General features: G+C 33.1%; 1 protein-coding gene across 3 annotated transcripts in view; it reads left to right on the forward strand.

Annotated features, from left to right (window-relative positions):
- Positions 1 to 24279, forward strand: part of Snrk (SNF related kinase) — a 54752-nt gene that overhangs the window by 19600 nt on the left and 10873 nt on the right. Inside the window, exons 2-8 of one of the 3 annotated variants that reach the window (XM_088275135.1) lie at positions 16579 to 16832; positions 18287 to 18492; positions 20345 to 20680; positions 21190 to 21489; positions 22085 to 22280; positions 23323 to 23481; positions 24017 to 24073. In XM_088275135.1, the coding sequence (XP_088131261.1) occupies positions 16599 to 16832; positions 18287 to 18492; positions 20345 to 20680; positions 21190 to 21489; positions 22085 to 22280; positions 23323 to 23481; positions 24017 to 24073 (1488 nt within the window). In that variant the 5' untranslated portion in view covers positions 16579 to 16598. Of the gene's footprint in view, positions 1 to 16525; positions 16833 to 18286; positions 18493 to 20344; positions 20681 to 21189; positions 21490 to 22084; positions 22281 to 23322; positions 23482 to 24016; positions 24074 to 24279 lie in introns of those variants that run through there. The other 2 variants (XM_088275141.1, XM_088275148.1) reach the window with 2 other exon arrangements.

A 24279-nucleotide genomic window follows, 5' to 3' on the forward strand; every position in this document is an offset into this window, starting at 1 on the left:
AAAGCAACACATTGTTTATTTTATTATTATACACCCACTTTACATATTATTTACACCCAATTTACGAAGGAAAATATTACCACGTTATATATATATGTATATATATAAATATATATATATATATATATATATATATATATATATATATATATATATATATATATATATATATATATATATATATATATATATATATATATATATATATATATATATATATATATATATATATATATATATATATATATATATATATATATATATATATATATATATATATATATATATATATATATATATATATATATATATATATATATATATATATATATTCTTTTTTTTAAATGTATATGTGCGTGCGTGCGTCTGTGTTTCATAATAAAACGAATAATTGTTTTAGGGACCACGCACCACTTCTATATATTGTATCTAGTTCAAGTGTTATGTTTTTTTTGTAGATTACATGAAAACTGATCATTTAGCTTGTGTATTATTTTTTTACTACAGTGCTCGCTGTGAATTTGAAATCTGTGAATTTGATTTGTATCAATTATCGGGTTTTAAGATCAGTGTAAATATGTAGTAACAAGTGTCCGCGATGTAATGATTTGTATGATTGTTATTTGGTTATATGTAATTATTTGGTATTTCTATTTCAACACAACGGGAGCGATTTCAAAAATACTCGTTTTGATTCTAAAAATGCTTATCCAAGAACTCGCACATTTAATTGATTGTATGAAATGTTTTGGCCAACTGCTTGAATGAGTACATCACGATTGTTGGGAGAACCAACATCGTGCTACTATTATTGTTTGTTCTCTTATTTAAAGGAATCACGACTTTTACACTGTGTATTATCTATTGGCAGAATCTATCGAATTGTCATTGATCTTAACATTAATACCATATTTTTATTACGCCCAATATCACTTACTTTTTATTAAACCGTTGCCTTTCTACGTCTACTCAAACTTTGTAATACGTTATAGTGTATGAGTGATGATATTTACTTTTACAGTACTACGTTATAGTGTATGAGTGATGATATTTACTGTACAGCACTACGTTATAGTGTATGAGTGATGATATTTACTTGTACAGTACTACGTTATAGTGTATGAGTGATGATATTTACTGTACAGCACTACGTTATAGTGTATGAGTGATGATATTTACTTGTACAGTACTCGGCTGTCCAAACTCAAAACACAGTAAGGGACATTTTTTTGTAGTACGTTTTTATTGCATTTTTGGACGAAGTAGATTCTACTTAGTCCAAAAAAAAAAAAAAATGCAAAATAATACTTGAATGGGTTTATAAATGGTCCTTCTAGAATGCTTTATTCGGGAGGAGGGTGTTGAGCAATGCGGTTAGCGCTTTTCTCGGAATCACGTTACAAATTACGAGAAGCACTTTGAGTACGGCCTCGTTCCTGAGTCATACCGTAAAATTACAACACAAAAATATCAAATTTTCGCCATGATATACGCCATTTCCTACGCAGAATTTCAGCCCAATAAAACGTGTTTCAAAATAATTATTCAATTTAAGATTTATACCTTACCTATTACGGCGCTTCCGGTCGATATATTACTCTTCCCACTGGAATGTAGATTTTCGGCATTAATAATGAGTTTCCCAAAAGAGCTACGTCATATCTCTTTCATACTGTCGGAAATCATTTAATCGACTTTTAAATACTTTAATATCGGCCTTATTCCTTATCTTTAATATTCCTCGTGTAATCTGGGGCGATGACTGATTTTTAGTAATCTATACATATTTATGAAGAAAATCAATTCAAATCAGATTCTGTTTCGGAATTGATAAAATCAATAAAAAAACGTTTGGTCTTGTTTACGGAAGACTCTTGTTATCAGATGTTTCTTGTTTACATTATAATAATTACACTTGAAAGAGAAATGTTTTTAAAGGTATCGCCAAAATTGTAAAACGTTTATATATACTCGTATATATGCATATATATATATATATATATATATATATATATATATATATATATATATATATATGTATATATATATATATATATATATATATATATATGTAATAAAATAACTAGGTACCTACCTATACATTTTATTAAGTACTTACATATAGTACCTACATAAAACAGTTCTACCACCAGATGTCGCATGCGTCGCGCTGAATAAAACAAAAGACATCAGTTGGAAAAAATATAATATTCTGAACTGTCAAAATCAGATAGATAGATAGAAAAATATTATAAAGATAAATTAAGAATAAACTTTAATTACAAAGCAACACATTGTTTATTTTATTATTATACACCCACTTTACATATTATTTACACCCAATTTACGAAGGAAAATATTACCACGTTATATATATATGTATATATATAAATATATATATATATATATATATATATATATATATATATATATATATATATATATATATATATATATATATATATATATATATATATATATATATATATATATATATATATATATATATATATATATATATATATATATATATATATATATATATATATATATATATATATATATATATATATATATATTCTTTTTTTTAAATGTATATGTGCGTGCGTGCGTCTGTGTTTCATAATAAAACGAATAATTGTTTTAGGGACCACGCACCACTTCTATATATTGTATCTAGTTCAAGTGTTATGTTTTTTTTGTAGATTACATGAAAACTGATCATTTAGCTTGTGTATTATTTTTTTACTACAGTGCTCGCTGTGAATTTGAAATCTGTGAATTTGATTTGTATCAATTATCGGGTTTTAAGATCAGTGTAAATATGTAGTAACAAGTGTCCGCGATGTAATGATTTGTATGATTGTTATTTGGTTATATGTAATTATTTGGTATTTCTATTTCAACACAACGGGAGCGATTTCAAAAATACTCGTTTTGATTCTAAAAATGCTTATCCAAGAACTCGCACATTTAATTGATTGTATGAAATGTTTTGGCCAACTGCTTGAATGAGTACATCACGATTGTTGGGAGAACCAACATCGTGCTACTATTATTGTTTGTTCTCTTATTTAAAGGAATCACGACTTTTACACTGTGTATTATCTATTGGCAGAATCTATCGAATTGTCATTGATCTTAACATTAATACCATATTTTTATTACGCCCAATATCACTTACTTTTTATTAAACCGTTGCCTTTCTACGTCTACTCAAACTTTGTAATACGTTATAGTGTATGAGTGATGATATTTACTTTTACAGTACTACGTTATAGTGTATGAGTGATGATATTTACTGTACAGCACTACGTTATACAGTATCTACTCAATGAATTAGGGCCACGCAGAATTTCGCGCAATTTCTCAATTCAAACAGGAATAACTCAGAGAAAACCTTGAATAAAACAACATTGAATTTTATTTACACATGAACACTTTATTACGCTTAAATTATGCATATATTTTCATATAAATATAGTTAGTATTTAGTATTTCCATCTTTGGCAGAAATAACTGCCTCAATTCTTTTTGGCATACTTAAAATGCACTGTTTTATCATGTTTTTTATTTCTTCGTCTTCTGATCAAATTTTTTGAATATTTTTTTTTAGACAGTCTACTGTCGGATTTGGAAATGAGTATACCTTATTTTTTAACATGCTCCATACGTTTTCTATAGGATTAAGGTCCGGAGAATTTCCAGGCCAGGGGAGCAAAGGCAGATTTTTGTTAGACAAAATTTTTATTATTGATTTAGCCCGGTGGCAAGGTGCCCCATCCTGCAAGGTGTATGGACCTTCTGTTGGGTCGAGTGTATGGTAGAAGGGCAATGAAATTCGTTCGAGGACCTGATTATAGGAATTTTGGTTCATTGTTCCTTCCACGAAAAACAACGGCCCAGGTAAATTGTTAATAATACATGACCATATCATTGTTGCAGGGGGGTGTTTGATAACTTTTACCGCACAGGCCTCATTGTAACGTTCCATTGGTGTTTTCCTGACGAATCGACGGCTCTCTGTCACGGCTTCTAACCGGCACTCATCACTAAAGATGACCTGAAAAATAATGAAAATTTAAGTTTAATTCAAATATATAAGTTTATTTACTAAAATGATATGTTGAAAATTCAATTTAAATAAATACCTTTTTCCAATCATCTACCGAGTAATTTCGATGTAGCCTGGCCCATTTTAATCGATCCGCTTTCATTCGTGGTGTCAATTTTGGTACTTTTACAGGGCGCCTGCATTTCAGATTTACTTCGTAAAGACGTCGCCTCAGTGTTGATACCGATATATTTATACCCTCTTCTTCCAATTTTATTTTTAATGTTTTTGCTGATGCACTACGGTTTTCTAAGGCACTTTGAAAGATTTTTCGATCAGTCCTCGGTGTTGTTTTTCTAATCCTACGACAGTTCTTTCGCCGATTGCTGGTGGCGGGTGACTGATTTTTTTATTGATTTTGAAATTCTGTCCACTGTTTGACGAGAAACGTTTTCTTTTTTTGAAATTTCTCTATTAGATAGTATTCCTAATTTCAGTAGCACTATAACACTAGACTTTTTTTCCTCAGAAATGTCTTTACTTTTTCCCATTTTGTCCTTTTCAAAAAAAACACTTGTGTTTACAAATTTTTTTTATACTTTACGAACTAAAATTAAAAATTAATTTTTTTTCACAAGACACGATAACTATATAACCTCTCTAAACAAAACAACAACCAGAACTCAAGAAACTTCACTAATAAATGAGATAGGACTATTTTTTGAACTTTCAACTATCTGTCTACCTGGGCTAATTAGGGACCTTTCTCAGAAAAAGGGTTTAAAATTTTGTAAAGGCTTAAATAATCCAGGTATATTTTACATATTATTGAAGGTAATATACATGATATTAGATGTCAATAGAAAACTTAAAGTATTTATGTAAAATAAATATAATAATCCAAAGGATTTCAGAGTATTCATAAAAATAATGGGTGGCCCTAATTCATTGAGTAGATACTGTAGTGTATGAGTGATGATATTTACTTGTACAGTACTACGTTATAGTGTATGAGTGATGATATTTACTGTACAGCACTACGTTATAGTGTATGAGTGATGATATTTACTTGTACAGTACTCGGCTGTCCAAACTCAAAACACAGTAAGGGACATTTTTTTGTAGTACGTTTTTATTGCATTTTTGGACGAAGTAGATTCTACTTAGTCCAAAAATGCAAAAAAAACGTGCTACAAAAAAATGTCCCTTACTGTTTTTTTTTAAGTTTGGACAGCCGTACTACGTTATAGTGTATGAGTGATGATATTTACTTGTACAGTACTATACTTAATGCTTGCTTTGAATTCATCTATGTCCAATTTCGACTATAATATTACTAAATACGGATAGCCTTACTAACATTATTTTCTAAGGCTTCAGCCAAAATGGGTATATCATACATAGCTTGAACATTCCCTCAGAAAACAATACGTAGTTAATCGTTTCTTGATTTACAGCGTTAACGAAAGTATCGGTAGGCTGTTACCAGTCTGGAATCTAGATCTACACTTTCTGTATGTCATTTATATCTTCAGCATAGTTGTTCATCCATTCCTCTACATATTAAAGCCGTCCGATGATAATTTCTCGCCTTGGCAATCACGCACTCTCTCCTTCGTGTGATTAAACCATTGTACCGTTGTATAAATCTCTTAAATATAATAAAATGTGCTCAATAGTAACATCACAATGCGTTCTTTATAGATATTTCTCGATAAAAACTATATACTAATGATCACGATTAGATGGTCAATATTTGGTATAATGCGTCAATGGAAATAGTCGGTATTTCAGTTTCACTATACTATTAACTGACCATCGAATGCTTTCACATTATTTGGCAATTTAGAAGAAGGAATGCCTCTGATAGAAAAATACTGTTGGGCCATGTCCTAAATAACTTGTTTATTGTTATATTTGTATAAAAATAGAAAAATCAACTCCGTTTGTTGGATTATTTCGAACACGAGTATGCCGAAAACAAAGTGCATTTTTGTTGTTGATGAACACGGTCTCTTTGTATTCAATCAATAAGTGAGTGAAAAATTGTGATTTTAATTTTTTTAATGTACATTTTAATTTTAAACGTCTTATTGACGTAAATGTCTTGTCCGCCTCCGTAGTGTAATGCTCGGCTACCGTTCTGGAGGTCCTGGGTTCGATTCCCAAGGGGGGTAAAATAAATACAAGTGATTTTTTCACTGTACCTAATATTTATTCAATATTACCCTGGATTGGTACCTGAAGCGGAGAGCTGATCACCTTTCCTTCATGTGTAAAACGATCAAGATAACACCGCGTTTATATGACGCAGTGCCCTATGCACCATTGGGGTGCGGATAAGTGTTTTGTTATTTATTATTATTTTTATTTACGTAATGCATATTTTTTTTCTGATAACTTCCAACATACCGAAATCATTTTCCCTAACTGGATGCTATTGTGAAATCCACACTCTCATCGGATAAATAGCTTTAGTACCCTAATCAAACTAACGGTATCGGGGTTGACTTTGTAACACTTCATAATTGCTTATAATTATATAACTTATTTAAAAGTATTAATATGTTTGGGTCTTAAATAAGTCTACTAGTTTATGGAGAGCAGTCTTCCCGTGAAAAGATGATTAAGAACTAAAATCTTACATTAAAAGAATAGAGAAAAATCATTAGTTTGCTTAAAATTATTTCGATCAGACCTCATGTTGATATAGGGGGTTCAATTCGTTTAAATAAACTAATCGTGGCGCTATATGATTTTTGTATGACGCTGTTCAGTTCAACGTGTTATAATATTAATATAACCTCCCATATTGATATAACCTACCTACGTAATTTGTACCTCACTTCTGGTGAATATGCTATCACCATTGACTTTGCTTCACATATTACTATTGAATATTGAACCCTAGGGGGAGTAAACTTGCAAAACTAACGATGAATCGTTTCACCTGAACGCTCACAGCGCCTCAGTTTTCCGAATTCAATTTCGTTTCTTCGCAATAGAAAAACAACAAAAAATCATTTTCATTTGCAAAATTTACTTATCGGAAAACCCTGTTTCGCACGAATCAAATTAAATGGAAAATATTTCGGAATTCCATTACGTAATATAAATACCTCTATTAATCCGATGTTATCCGTAGTGAAATTATTATACACTATTCCGAATTCGGAATCTGACAGTTCTTAGTTGGAAAATTCGGCGATTTCGATGCTTATAATTAATTAAATGTTCAAAAGCAAACTAACCCAATTAACCATCACGCGCTGGGGTAGGCAGAGAGGATAGAACGCCACACCAATCTGTCTTTGCAACCAATCTTCGCCTTTTTCATATTTATGCATCTCATCATACATACCCGCCGATGTTTCCGACTCCTCATCTAATCATTTTCAAGTATCCGATATACTTGATCATGTTTTCCTCAAGTTTTTCAAGCATAAAAAAATGTAACAAAAGAACACTTATGCCCCTAGCTACTTCCCATATTCCCATATAATGAAACTCACTTTAAGTAATGTAAGTAGGTACTCATTATAAAACTATGAAATAATTTTCTTGTATTGAATAAAATCACACATTCTGTGTAAATTACAATCACGATTGAAAACATTGATACTTAGTAGGCTTTTAGTTGCGAATGAGTTTTTTTATGATCTGTTTTTGTAGATATTTTCCTTTTTTTCACTTCCATTAAGGTGGGAACTGACCGTAGTCATTTCGTCGTAACGTAACACGTTACGATGCGAGCATTCGTAGTCAGTATAGCGAGCCGAGTGCTCCATCCGAAGTCGGATTCTCGCCGCGAATGATGTTACGACGTTACGTTACGACGAAATACTCCGGTCAGTCCCCACCTTTAGGTAACCGGTCTACTAGGGCATCGAGGAAAGCCCCTTCAAATTTACAGCAAATCCTAAATATCGTCACGTTTCCTATTCCTTTTTTAGTGGACCTTCGTTTGGAAATTCGCATTATCATTTTAATTGGTTTTCGCTTTTGGAATCGACATTTTGACCGGAAAATATCGGAAAGTTTTGCCGGAAAATTTACGTCGCAAAATGCAAATTGTGAATGGTTCACAATGGGAGCTTATACAATACAGCCACGGTGTATATGTACCTAGTCTTATCTTAGTATGCAGTCACACCGCGGTGTGTATACAAAATCCTGCTGTCTCGGAATTCAGGTTGCACTCTCGATTAAAAATTCTCTTTTATTTTACCTTTTCAATTTTTATTTACAAAGATCTTTTTTCTAGAATTCTTTTTTTTGCAAAGAATATTAATCATCGCCCAAATATAGAAGACTATTATAATAAATTAATTGTTTCGATAAAAGCATGTGGGTTATGAGCGCGGGTAATTAAATGAAAATTAATGTTGAAATATAATTACCAAATAATTACTTATAACTAAATAACAATTATACAAATTATTTTTGACATCTCACCAAAGATGAAGAAGAATTTGTGAACAAGGACACACTCAAAATGTTGTAATTGTACAAATCATTACATCGCCGATACTTGTTACTACATATTTACACTGATCTTCAAACCCGATAATTGATACAAATCATAGTCACAGATTTTCTTTTAATCGATACGTAATATAATACTTTGGAGTAGCGTGCACTGTAGTAAAAAATAATCAGTAGCTTATACAATCTAAATGATCAGTTTTGATAAAATCTACAAAAAACAATACACTTGAACTAGGTACAATATAAAGCAATGATGCGTGGTCCCTAAAACAATCACGAAACACACACGCACGCACGCATATACACACATACATATATACATATATACATATATACATATATACATATATACATATATACATATATACATATATACATATATACATATATACATATATACATATATACATATATACATATATACATATATACATATATACATATATACATATATACATATATACATATATACATATATACATATATACATATATACATATATACATATATACATATATACATATATACATATATACATATATACATATATACATATATACATATATACATATATACATATATACATATATACATATATACATATATACATATATACATATATACATATATATATATATATATATATATACATATATATATATATATATATATATATATATATATATATACATATATATATATATATATATATATATATATATATATATATATATATATATATATATATATATATATATATATATATATATATATATATATATATATATATATATATATATATATATATATATATATATATATATATATATATATATATATATATATATATATATATATATATATATATATATATATATATATATATATATATATATATATATATATATATATATATATATATATATATATATATATATATATATATATATATATATATATATATATATATATATATATATATATATATATATACATATATATATATACATATATATATATATATATATATATATATATATATATATATATATATATATATATATATATATATATATATATATATATATATATATATATATATATATATATATATATATATATATATATATATATATATATATAAAGCAGGCATGAGCAACCTTTCCTAGGTCTGGGGCGAAATATATTTTTTATATTTTTATTTATATAATGAACAACATAATATAAATATATACTGCTTAAAAAAATTCATTTGTGAAGATTGGGCTAGTAGTTGAATTGAGAGACCATCAATATTGGCGTTGGTATGTCTTGAGGATAATCGCATAGAATTTTCGAAATTTCCATCTTTTATCCTCGTTCGAATTTTTGATTTAGCGTGTTTCATCCTCGAGAAAAACTCACTCGTAAATGTGCTGCTGACAAATAATTTTTCTTGCAAAGGCGCCTAAATTCGTAAAATTTATATATTTGGCCGAGAAGATTGAGGACGGACAAAATAGCGAGCCGGTAGTTACCCATGTGTATATCGTTTGTCCGCCTCCATAGTGTAGTGGTTAGCGCGCTAGGCTACCATGCTGGAGGTCCCGGGTTCGATTCCCAAGAGGGTCAAAATAAATATTTGTGATTTTTCAGTCTAATATTTATTTAATGTGACCCTGGACTGGTACCTGAAGCGGAAGGCTGATCACCTTTCCTTCGGGTATTTAACGATCAAGATAACACTGCTTCTATACGATGCAGTGCCCTATGCACCATTGGGGTGCGGATTAGGGTTAGAAGATGTGGTTTAAAGGAATCACCAAAACAAACCGATCTTTACCTAACTGGCCTTTCGATGTACTGTGGGAAAGGGTCAATACTTTGTGTGGATTTAACACTTCGACTGTATCGCATCTATTTATTTTTAAATTTATATTTTTTATTTATTCGGGAATTGTACAGCTTACATATAAAAAAAAATATATAATAAACAATAGTTACATTAACAATAATAAACATTACATTACATTAACAAAAAATAGTTACGTTTAAAAAAAGCCAATTAAACAATTCCACATTTATGTTATAAAACTATTAAAAAACATTCAGAGATTTAAAAAAAGGGTATGATATTAAATATTAGATTTAGCGGGAAGGAGAAGGAGAATTTATTTATTTTAACGTTAAGTCAAATCACCTGAAGTGGACTGAAGTCTCGGATCAAGTTGACTGGATCAATAATATATTTCTCGTTGATTATGAGTTTTACGTATCCAGTCTTTCGTTTCGACCTCTAATTCACCGCGTGAATCATTATCATTACACAATAACAATATTATTATTCATTGAGTTTCTAGGAAGAGAAAAACCTTCAATTCTACCGATCAATGCCTACACCTAACACGCCATATTGTACATACATTCATATTTTATTTCATCTTGTAAAAAACATAAACAAGCTTCAATCCATACTTTACATGTCCGAGGAATAAAGTCGTAAGTATAGAAAACGCGAAAATGAGTAGTTATTGTTAAGGGGGAACTCGCAAACATCTAATTCAGATAACGATTGGCCGCGTGAGCGTCAGCCGTGTCTCCACGCACAACATGAAGAATATGTATTGGGCTTTATTAAAAAAAAAAAAATATATATATATATATATATATATATATATATATATATATATATATATATATATATATATATATATATATATATATATATATATATATATATATATATAGAAAAATGTGACCACTATTTGAAATACCCGATCATGTCAAGTTTTCCTCGGTCTTCCTCTGCTTCTATTACCAACCACATTCGCCTCATAAATTTGTTTAACTATTCTTTCTTCACTCGTTCGATTCCCATGCCCAAACCATCACAACAACACCCTTCTTAATTTTTTACTGCTCATAGTGGAAAAAAAATCTATTTTAAAATATAATTTTTAAACTATTGTATCGTTTCATAGAAAATATATGTCGTATCAATCCACTAAATCACTAGGCTAACTCGTTATTTTTCTTTCAGACTCATTACATGATAATATATATTTTTTGTAATATATAATAGCACAGTCCTATACGATTTAAATAGATCATTAGCTTTGAAAGAAATATGTAAATTTAATTAGCTCCAATATTCGACCCGCACGTCATGGCTCCATACTTGTAGATCGGCAATTGAAAAAAAAATACCGCATAAAATTTCCGTCCCATATTAGTAAATCGTATTATTGGTTTGGACGTGGACCTTACAAAATGTGTTTATTTAATATGAAATGTAATTTCTTTAATTCATTCGGTAGCCATTTCGTGGCAAAATCTATCCATTTTTTATCATCAATAAGTTTTCTTCAACTTCTTCAAACCCTTATCCGCACCCGATGGTGCATAGGGCACTGAATTATATAAATGCAGTGCTATCTTGATCGTTAATACATGAAGGAAAGGTGATCAGGTAAGAAGAGTCCGCGTAGTTGATTAAATATTAGAGTGAAAAATCACTTATATTTATTTGACCCCCTCCCCGACCCGAGACTTCCGGTACGGTAGCCGAGCGTGCTGACCTTTACACTAAGCAAGCGGACTAATTTTTGTTTTACTTGGTAAATACCCAAAAACAACCCAAACAAAGACTCAAGTCAACAATTTAGATTTAGCTTCACATGCGGTGTTTGAAAAATGATGCGAAATGCATCGAAACACGTGTCACAATAGATTTGAAGAAATAGTGATATTTCCCAAGTAAAACTTAAATCAAAAATAGTTTGAAATGTATTATTTCTCATATTTATAGCTACAGTTGACAGCAAGCTTTGTGTAGGACGCTAGAGGACTAACCTAACTGCTAACGAGCTATCTAACAAAGAGCTAAACTGAAATGCTTTGCATATTTGATAAGGAGTTAGAAATATTTCAGGAATGTTGTGTGTACATTGTAAATAGAACGTACTTCACCTGCATACCTTGGCGTGGGTAGACGTCTCATATATCATTAGCTACAAATTCCTAATTAATTTAATGTACTTAATTATACAATACATCAATATTCCTTTTTTAAGCTACACGACATCGCTAGCTTATTCCATTATCGTTTCCATGCCTTTACACGATTCAATATCATCTATAATTGATATTTATTTCCATGCTGGTCGAGTCAATCGATCTTTTTTATCGTTGTACATTTTTAGTACATCTGTTTGAAGTTTACAAAAAAATCACTAATTGATTGGTGAACGAAATAACATCGCATATATTTCTTTTCGCGTTAGAGCTACTAAGTATTAAACGACTCTCGTTTATTTTTGCAACGATACATCGATTGCTGTTCACGGTAGAATGCAATGGTCGTTTCATTTATTTTCTGATAGAATACCAATTGGTATTTGGTGTTGCTATTTTTCTAATTAGTGCTTACTTTCTCGCTGGAACAGAATCGACTTCCGTTTGGTTTTATGATAGAACACCGATTAATGCATATTTTTGTTATAATTTAAAAAAATGCTGTTTCTTTTTACGGTAGAACACAATCGCCTTCCGTTTCAGTGGCGTCTCTTTTCATATTAGATTTTTTTTTCTCTTTAGAACTTTCTGATAAATTAACCGGTGGTATTTATTTAACCGGTTTTATGGTAAAACAATAAATAAAGCGTATTGAAAAAAAAACACTTTTTCTGTTTCTAAAAAAAATCCCTTTTCTTTTAGCGGTAGAATACAATATCGTTCCTTTTCAGTGCCGTTTTCACGATGGATATCTGACTACTCTTTCTTTTCTCTTTAGAACATAATCGCATTTTTATTATTTTCCTGATAGAACTTGTTTTTTTTTCGTGATAGATTTTATCAGTTAATGTACCTACCCACCTACCTATTTGTTTTTCTTGGAATTGTAAATATTCTAACGACAATGTTTGTGGAAATCGTGCGAAGAACGCGCCAGACGCGTAAATGCAACATTTCCCCGAGTGCGAAATAAGCGCTAGGTGCGTATGGCTGATAATGAGTCAAATGGTTTAAAATATCGTTGAGTAATTGAAAGTATGTATGTCATTACAATTTCGACAAAATGTTTAGTGTCAATGTGTAATGAAAAAAATACTAATTTACATGTTTGTGAATGTATGTATAATTTGCGAGTACTTATGAACTTAGTTTTATTTCTCTCGACGACTTATGTTTATACTTGCTTGTCTCATAACGAGTATAATCATGAGTCGCGCGTGAATGCTACACACAAGGAGAACAATATGTACTAGTATCTAGAAAAAAATGACATATTTATTAATATTGTTTTAGCGTTTTGAAAATTTGATATTTTGTCAGCTGTTCTCAATATATTGAACGCAGTGAACGTGTCAATATACTCGTATTCTTGCACTCCAAACTGTTTAAATGAAGAATTATAAATTTGGTAAATATTCAGTTTCGTGAGAACAATGTTAGTTAAAATAATCACTTTGGCAGGAAAGAAATCTCACCAAGGACGAGTGAATATAGCGTTGTTATTCTTATCAGATAACAGTTGTATTTATAATTTATTCAGTTGTCATTTTAATAACCCTGGGAGGTACGGCGACGCGGCGCGACGATAATATAGGGTCCGCCATCTAAAGTTTTTTTTTTCAACTAGTGCTTATTTCGTGAATGGTAACACTTAGCTCATGTCTGATTTGACAGATAATTAGTTTTATCCTTCCGCTGAGCGAATATGGTTGTGTATACGCTTGAACAACGCTGGGAAATATTGCGACATTCGACTTACAGAAGATGCCGATTTTGCCAAAAAAATCATCTTTTCGGATGAAGCTCATTTTGATCTTGGCGGGTATGTAAACAAGCAAAATTGTCGTATTTGGGGCACAGAAAACCCGCACGCATACATTGAAAAGCCGGTACACCCAAAACGAGTCACTGTTTGGTGCGGATTTTGGTCCAGAGGCATAATTGGGCCATTTTTCTTTGAAAATGAGCAAGGAGTGGCCGTTAGTCAATGGCGATCGTTATCGGGCCATGTTGAACGGATTTTTGTTCACAAAAATTGAAGAGGAGGATATTGGCAACATTTGGTTTCAACAGGACGGCGCTACGTGCCACACAGCCGAAGCTACACTCGATGTTTTGCGCCCCATTTTCAAAAAAAAAAAGTTATTTGGCGGACCCTATATTATGTATTTTTAAGTGAAAACAATTAGTTTACGAGTTTTGAGGCTTACTTTTTATGTTAATTTCTTTTCCTGAATTTTTGGAAATATATTTCCGTTTGTATACTCTTTCCATAAATTACTTAATGGAAATGACATGCGTAAATGGTGTAATTTGAATACATATTAAAGGAAAAATTGTAATATTATTAATATAATTCAAAACGCTATTTATGATTCTACTGATTATTTGAAGATGTACGCAAAAAATATGCGCCTCGTAAAACGTCGAGTACGTTTTTTTGCAAACATATTTACGACGGAATTTTTGTAATTACGATTTTTACATAATATAAATAAATCTTTTTGAAGAAAAAAAAACCTTATGGATAGTATAAAATATATCCCTTTTCTTATCATTCATCGTTCACTTCGTGTAATACCACTTGAAAACACTACTTCATGACTACCAGTTTCGGAATAACCATTCCATCATGTCAAATGTAGAGTGTGTAAAATTTCCAACCCTTATGATTTTTTAAACCCTTATCCGCACCCGATAGTGCATAGGGCACTGCATCATATAAACGCAGTTTTATCTTGATCGTTAACGCATGAAGGAAATGTGATCAGCCCTCCGCTTCAGGGACTAGTCCAGGTTAATATTAAATAAATATCAGAGTGTAAAATCACTCTTATTTTCACCCCCACTGGGAATCGAAGCCGGGACCTCTAGCACGGTAGCTAAACACGCTAATTACATCATGGAGGCGCAACATATCGCTCACTCCTTTCAACAACGTCATATATCAAAAAACTTGTTTTTTCAGGAGATCGTTTTTTAAGTTTAAAAATATAATGAAATGTTTTGAAAATAAATATCAAGCCACTTATTGAACTTTTTACTGTGCAACATATGTTTTTAAGTAAAACCTGAAGGTTTTTTCTCCATTTGATATTAGTATATTTAGTATATTTAAAAAAATAATTAAACAATACCTTTTAATCAAAATACAAAAGCAACACTTTCTGCCCTGTTGCGGGTAAATATTAAGTTAAAATAAAACCGCTTTTGCTGGGATATAGTACATTTTCTGGGCATTCCGAAAACATGCACAACTGAAAATTGACGATTTTTGATATATAACGTTGTTGAAAGGAGTGAGCGATATGTGAATTTATGTTAGCACATCAAAATGTTTTTTCCTCTCGTCTCTCGAATCTTTCGAAAGGAACTTTCACTACAGCGTGCCAATCATTCTTTCGTGGAGCCTGTAGATGATATTAACCCATTGTGTTCTAGTAGTTCTACAGTGGGACCACCCAATAAAAAATAAATTCCTTGCGTACTGGTAAGAATCGGATGGAACCACCCTAGTAAATGTACTACTAGTGACATCTGTGTTTAAATAAAAAATACTTGTAACAATAAACATGACATGTCGTCATTATTATTCATCAAATATAATGTTTATTCATACCTTTTTTCCTATTTTTTATATTACATTGTTTTTCTTCTTCTTCTTCTTCTTCTTATTGTAGGCCTTACGGCCTGTTTTTAAGAGGGATTAGCCTCCTGCGACGTCGATTCCCAGCTATCGGCCCATCTCTTTGGTGGTCTGCCCGGGAGTCGTCTACCATGAGGTTGGCCGTACAATGCAATGTGGGGGAGTCTGGATGGTTCCATTCTCCTCACATGCGCATTGTTTTTAATATTTTTATTTCTTGTGGCCTGGTGGTCCCACTGTGGAACCGCCAATTTTCTCTAAAACTATAAATGTAAAAAAAATAGAAATATAGAAATAATCTTTACTATCCTTTGTTTTCAAGAAAATATTTTAAAAAACCTAATCCGACTAAAAAATAAAGTTACGTCCACAAAGGGTAAACATTTTTTTTCCTCAGGTGGTTGGCGTCGCGGCGTCATGCACCGCGGCGTTAGCGCCGTGGCGGCGCTGGGCGGCGGCGGGGGCGGGGGCGGCGCGGGCGGCGGCGGCGGCAAGATAGCCGGCCTGTACGACCTGGAGGAGACGCTCGGCAGCGGACACTTCGCCGTCGTCAAGCTCGCCAGGCACGTCTTCACCGGCGAGAAGGTCGCCGTCAAGGTCATAGACAAGACCAAACTGGACGAGGTCTCGCGGTCTCATCTCTTCCAGGAGGTGAGTGCTGTTTCATCATCGTCAACAGACAAAATCAAAGCGTTATTGCAATCGTCTTCTTGGTGCAAGATAATGTCAAGGCGTTTTGCTCACCTTTTTATAACCTTTATTGCATCGTAATTACATATGATAGCCTTTTACAACAAATAAGTCGGTCACATTTCTCCAATGTGGTATTTTATTCAATAATACGACAATAAACTATAACATTCCAAAAAAAACTTATTCAAAACAAATATCATGTATAAATCATTAATAAGTAAGCATTATTTTATGACATCTCAATATAGATGGAGATAAATATGGAAGTTTGGGCCTTTACGAGGCTTACGACCGTCATAGAACGGTTTAAGGGATCAATTCTATCCATGATTGACAACCAAGCTATTCAAATTCTTGGCAGTTCTATATATACGATCCAATTTTGATACATTGTGTTTGAATCACTTATACTTCACTAGAGACATCTATTGTGAGTAGAACCTTTTTACTAAGCAGAAACTCATTTTATTATATGTGAAGTCCGAATCCTGGATTATAATCAAATACATGAGAAATGCCAGAAAATTTCAACTGTTAGATAACATATTTTAGTACTCAAGTAATATTACCATGTGCATATATTTGATAAAACAATAAGAGTCAATTCACACCTTACTATTAATACAGTATGAAATCACATGATTGAACTACAGTTGTCATTTTGTGTTAATTTATTTTGAAAGCAGTCAGCATAATTTATCACATTTTGTATGTGAATTTATTATCAACTGAGTTTCCTATACTAAATAAGCGTCGTTTAGCAAAATCGTATCAGCTATTACTGTCATTCTTTTCCTCTTATGTAATGGTCCATAGGGCACCGCATTAGATAATGCAAAATTGGTAATCCAGCGTTAAAGTTAGATGTTTTGTATTGTATCATCTCTCTGATAGTTTCGTAATAGGAGGGCCTCATCTTTCCCACCCATAGCCATTTTATATAAATAATTCATAAGATGGCTATATAATTTCTTTGAAATAATGTACAGCCTGATGATAACAGTCCTACAATTTTCTCCCTTTAATCTGGTTTCACAAAGTCCCAAAACATCCAATTTAATTGCTCTATATATTATAATAGTCTGTATATTATATGTTGCGATATTCAGTGTTTTAGACCATTTGGGGTTTCTTTATACCCTTGGCTTGTTTCCTTATCCCACCGCTGCCGGTAAGGAACTTGGGAGCTCAGAATATACTTATTTAACTAAAAATATGAACTTTTCTTTCTATACACTGTTGAGAGCATAACTGAGCCGATGTCTTGTGGAACTGACATTACTTATATTCAGAAAAGTGTCTCCAGGCTGAAATAAGTAAAATATATTCAATGTCTGCGTTGTATTTCATAGTATCTCCGTCTCGTTCCCCGCAATATATTTACTCAATGCCGATACTAAAAATTGTTTCAGGTGCGATGTATGAAACTAGTCCAACACCCAAATGTAGTGCGGCTATACGAGGTGATCGACACACAAACCAAACTGTACCTGATTCTGGAACTCGGTGATGGCGGCGACTTGTACGACTATATCATGAGGCATGAGTCGGGACTATCAGAAAACCTCGCTAGAGAATATTTTATACAAATTGTTCGAGCAATCTCATACTGTCACAGGTAAACTTATTTATTTCAATTAGACCAGTTTCTCGATAGAAGCTCATTATAATCGTGTAAAATTTATTGAATAATGATTTGGTACTTTTTAACTACTTTGGTGCAATGATCAATAACTGATCTCGCAGCATTGCAGGCTACCAGGGGTGTTGTTGAAGTTTGCCGGTGTTTTCAATAAAGAAAACGCTTAATTCTCAAGGGAATCTCAATTTTTTTTGTTAAAAGTATTGACTATCGGATTCTATACATTTTGCCCATCTTTGAGGCAAATCATGGATACCATTCCAAAAAAAAAAATTCTCTTTCGAGGCAAACCATTCGACGAGCCATTTTTCGACTTTTTCAAAATTGGCGAAGCGCTGCTCTGCGAGTGAGTGTCCCAACGATGCGAAAAGGTGATAGTCGGACGGGGCAAGGTCTGGAGAGTACGGCGGGTGCTATAATGTTTCCCAATTCAATGCTTTGAGAGTGTTCTTTACCACTTTAGCTGTATGAGGCGATGCGTGCGGCGGTGCGATTTTCGATTTGTCTCTCTTTCATTTGGTGTGGTTCCCATTTTCCATACTTTTGGATCTTTCCCATGGCTTTTAAACGTTGGCAAATTGATCCTTGGGTCACATTAAGTGTTTGGGCCAATTGTTGTTGCGATTGGGTTCGGTCTTCATCCAATAACGCCTGCAATTCCTCGTTCTCAAACTTTTTCGTTGCACCAGGATGCTCATTGTCTGTTAAATCGAAATCTCCACTTTTAAATTGATGAAACCATGTCTCACATGTTCTAAAGCACTGGAATCTTGTTCACCATAAGTTTCTACCAGCAACCGATGAGCTTCAACTGCTTTTTTCTTTTGATGAAATAATAAAAGCAACGAATGCCGCAAATGCGATTTACTTGGAACGAAACTCGACATATTCACTTAGGTAAACAACTATGACACTATTATTTTGGCAGAATGTAACTTGTGTATTTTTGAAGGTTAATGTCCATAGAAAAATATGACAAAGATGCCAAATCATAGAAATGTATACATATCTCTAGCGACATCTATGAGCAAAATCGGCAAACTTCAATTAACACCCCTGGTATGTAGATTTACAAAATTGTATATTAGACATCTCAATATATCATGATTGTCATTCCAGCGTGAGGCGACATATAAACTTAAAATATTTTTTTTGTTAATATCTCAAGTCTCGAGTATTAACATCATGTGTAGATGAGAAATGGAAGTCTGGATGTTTATTAGGCTTACGACTTTGCATCGAGTTTGTTTTATATTAATAAAAAAATAAAAAAAAACAAAAATGTTTTGCTTTTAGAAAGTGTTAATATTTTCATCAATAAATATGTTAAATTTGGAATTAATATCTTTTTAATAGCCCAAATATAACTTTTTTAGAATTATCATCCTCCTTTAAATAAACGTATGTCATCAAATTTAATGTCAGTAACATAGGATGCATTTTTCATCAACAATCAATGCTGCAGTTTAAAATATGTATTGTTGATAAATTTCTGGGAATTTAGATTATTACGTAATATGTTGGTTTTACAATATATAATATATAATATCAGTGGTCTTAGAATGACCGTTTAACTATTTACCTAAAAATGATCTAATTATAAAATTACATTATTTAAAAAAAAATACACAATATTAGAGAATTTCTAATCAAATTTCATCAATTCTTTATATTAATAATATCAACAAAGAAAAGTGACAGGTTTCTAATCTTAGTACTGTAATGAAATTTGATTCACTATTATGATTATTTAAAAAAAATACATAATACAATCAAATCAAATTTTATGTTTTTATGTGTACATGTTTTTTTTTATTAATAATTTCAGGTTGCACGTAGTTCATAGAGATCTAAAACCGGAGAATGTTGTGTTTTTTGAGAAACTCGGCATTGTGAAACTAACGGACTTTGGGTTCAGTAACAAGTTCTGTCCCGGCCAGAAGCTGGAGACGTCTTGCGGCAGTCTAGCATACTCGGCTCCCGAGATCCTGCTGGGGGACTCGTACGACGCCCCCGCTGTGGACGTGTGGTCGCTAGGAGTCATCCTCTACATGCTGGTGTGCGGCCACGCGCCGTTCCACGAAGCCAACGACAGTGAGACCCTCACCATGATAATGGACTGCAAGTACACAATACCTGTTCATGTCTCGAGTGAATGCAAAGCGTGAGTAAACATTTCATTTTATAATGTATGTCAACACTTACTCCGATCTCTCTTTCTACAAAAACTGCAACTGCATAATATTTTTTTTTCAATTTTGCTCAAATTGATAAATAAGTTGTTTCCTATACTTACTATTTGAAGCACAAACTCTGTGATTTTTCATTTTAAAGCCTACAAAATAACTTTGTTATTAAATCAATATATATCTTATTAATAACTTCATTGTAATATGGACTGATTTCGAAGCAATCAGCTTCTTACCCCAATAGTAGTAAATACTTTTAGCATTAATTAGTCTTATATTAATTAGTCTATATGAGTTGACACGATACAGAAATGATACCGCTGAGCCGACCTGGTTTTTAGTTTAGTGATGGTGAGTGCACCCCTTGTCATTGCTCTTGTGTGGTGCGGGTGTGAGGTGGGTTATCATTTTGGGCATTTAATTTTTATTTGAGCATTGTTATGGTTTATCTGACTTTTCTAATGGCGCTGTTTTTAAATTTCAGGCTTATAGGGAAGATGTTGGTCCGTCAGCCGGAGAAGCGTGCGTCCCTTTCGCAGATCTCGGGGGATCCGTGGGTGCGGCTGGGCGGCGCGGTGGACTCCAAGGCCACCCTGGAGGACTCCCTCCCGCTCGTATCCCGACAGCAGCTGAGCGAGGAGGACCACAGTTTTGTGGTGCAGAAGATGGTCAACGGGCAGATCGCCAGCAAGGAGCAGATCCTGGAGGCGCTGGATAATGATGAGTACAACCACATCACCGCCACTTACTACTTATTAGCGGAGAGAAAATTGAGGGCTCACAGGTGCGTTTTCGATTATTTTTTTCTCGGAGTAAAAACTGTAGTGGTATGCTTTCTGCCAGGCGGAGAATGAATTCTATGGAATTTTTATTCAGATAAATATGAAAATGTTTATATGAAAAAAAATATGGTTGACTTTTTATGATATTCATCCCGAGGATTGGATTCGAAGGTGATTAAGTAATTGATAAGGGGATTCACTTTCTTGAGTGGAACAGACTGTATATTTTCAGAATTGCAATACCTTCCTAATGTTTTCAACCTTACTCTCCCACATTTTAACTGTAATCGGTTGCAAATTAATGTTTTTTAAGTACAGAGCCAAGGTAGAGAAATCAACATGCAACTCACAAGAACGGGAAGTAAGCATCTTTTTCTTGAGTCCAAACTCTGAAGAACATTTTTGAAAAACCTTATTGAGCATCCTATCATTGGTGCTGATGATGGAATGCAGAGATATTATGGTTCTCATATAGAAGTTGCTGTATTAATTACGCATACGATAAAAACCATGGTGTGTAATTGTTGAGGACCTCCACAGTTGCAAAAATCCACACCGTTTGGAAAAGTGTATAATGTTATTAGTATGTGTTTCCAGGTTAGAACAGAATGCCCCCTGCAGACCTGAGGCCCTGAACGTGGGGCTGAGTCCTTCGGTGGGGCCCAAGCGCTCCCTTCCCGGGGGAGGGGGTGACGGGCGGCTAGGCGCAGTGCCGGGAGGGCCCAAGCTGCTGGCGCCCCCCTCGCAGGGACTGCTTCTATCCGTCCCGAGGACCCCGACTGATATGCCTCAGGTATACATCGGTTTTTTCTTCTTATAGAAAACTCAATAAAATTTCAAAATACTGTAATAAAATTTTAATCTATAATGTGTATCGTAATATGATGATTTTTTTTTTAAATCACCACATTTGTTAGGTTTTTTTTACAAAATCTGTGTTGGAGGGATCAGAATTTTGTAATATTTGTTAAATTGTGGCAGAATTATGGTTGTTCATAACAACCTTTAACTGCTTGCTTGCTTCAAAGTAAGTCCTTGTTCACAAAGACAATGGAGCATTCTATTCTTTTAATGACACTGGATAAGATAAGCTATAAGTTTGATTCATCTAACCCTTATCCGCAACCGCAACGGTGCATAGGGCACTATTGATCTTATACTTTATATACTTATCTTGATCGTTATTTACATGAAGGCAAGGTGATCACTCCTGCGCTTCAGGGACCAGTCAAGGGTAATATTAAATAAACATACTACTACTACTACCATCACGCCGTTTCACCGCAGGGGTAGGCATAGAGGATTGAACGCCACACTCTTCTGTCCTGACATACACTCCTCGCCTCCTTCACATCCATACATCTAGTCATACATTCCCTCCGATTACGCAGACTTTTGACACCGCCAGATTTTAGGTTCTGATTGATCTGATTGTGCCAAGTCTTTTTCGGTCGTCCTCATTCTGTTTTCCCTCTCACATTCGCCACATATATTTTCTTAGTCATTCTCTCGTTATCTCGTTAGCTCCACATGTCCATACCACCGTAAAGAACTCTTCCTAATCTTTTCAATTATTTCTCGTTCAGCCTTACATTCCCTTCTTATATCTTCTTAAATAAACATTAGAGTGTAAAATTACTAATACTTATTTTCACCCCCTCCTGAGAATCGAACCCGGGACCTCTAGCACGATAGTTAAACACACTAACCATGATGCACGGAGGCGGACAAAAATCAGTTTAATAGCTTGTAGAATTATTTTTATTTTTTGGAAACATCACTTTGGAGGGTAAAACTAATTATTGAAGATTATTAAAAAGGTCTTGTTGTTACAGAGAATGCGCAAGTGCAGCATCGTGCGGGAGGAGGAAGACGACGAGGAGGGTCCGGGGCGCCGGGGGTCGCGCTCCGAGGGGCGCCTGCACCTGCTGGCCCTGCAGGAGCGCTCCGCGGACACCTGCGACGCCACCAACCTCGCCTCCGCCATCACCAAAGTGAGTGATATTTTCATTTTAACAGAAAATCTCTTCTCAAATGTATTCCACATTTATTATTTGTACCAATGATATAATTTATTTACATCAGTATCAACTATCAAGTATATTAACAAATAATTAACACTTTTTATGTGTACTACACGGATCCGTGTATCAAGCGTCTAGCGCATGGTGCCTACTACACGGATCCGTGATAGCATGAATCAACATACAAACGCGTCAGTCTATTGCGTGCGCTGTTGGCGAGAGTTGGATACACGGATCCGTATGATAGGTATAAATGGCAAATATACCACAAAAATAATTACAAAATATTCATTTAATTGGTAAAAAAGACACTTCTGGAAACAGAAAAATAATCTGGCAGTTTTTAAAGAAATCACATTTTTTTTATAGGCAGTGAATGTGTTAAAAAATGCATACTTTAGTTCCTCATTATTAGTATTAACTCCCCTGATCTTAAAAAGGCGATGTGAAGTTTTTATTTACAAATTTACTTAAATAAATATGATGATTTTTATTTTTGCCACAGACTAATGTCGAGCCGAAAACAACTGCCAACTCGGGTCACAAATCATGTTATAGACAGGTACAGTCTCATTTGCACTTATGCACTGTATTTTCGGCTTTAGAATCTTTTTATATCTGACACGTGAATCGTTCTATTTTTATTTACAATATAAATGTATTTTTGTAAATTTGATATATAAACAGAAGTAAAGTCTTTCCCCTTACTCTCTCGCATTGTACAATTCGACTTGCAAATGTCTCATGTTTTTTTGGTTTGATTTTAAG

The sequence above is a fragment of the Brachycentrus maculatus genome, unplaced genomic scaffold (assembly GCF_059751285.1).
Source record: "Brachycentrus maculatus isolate JH-2025_06_01 unplaced genomic scaffold, ASM5975128v1 h1tg000036l, whole genome shotgun sequence".
In the NCBI taxonomy this organism is placed as follows: Eukaryota; Metazoa; Arthropoda; class Insecta; order Trichoptera; family Brachycentridae; genus Brachycentrus; species Brachycentrus maculatus.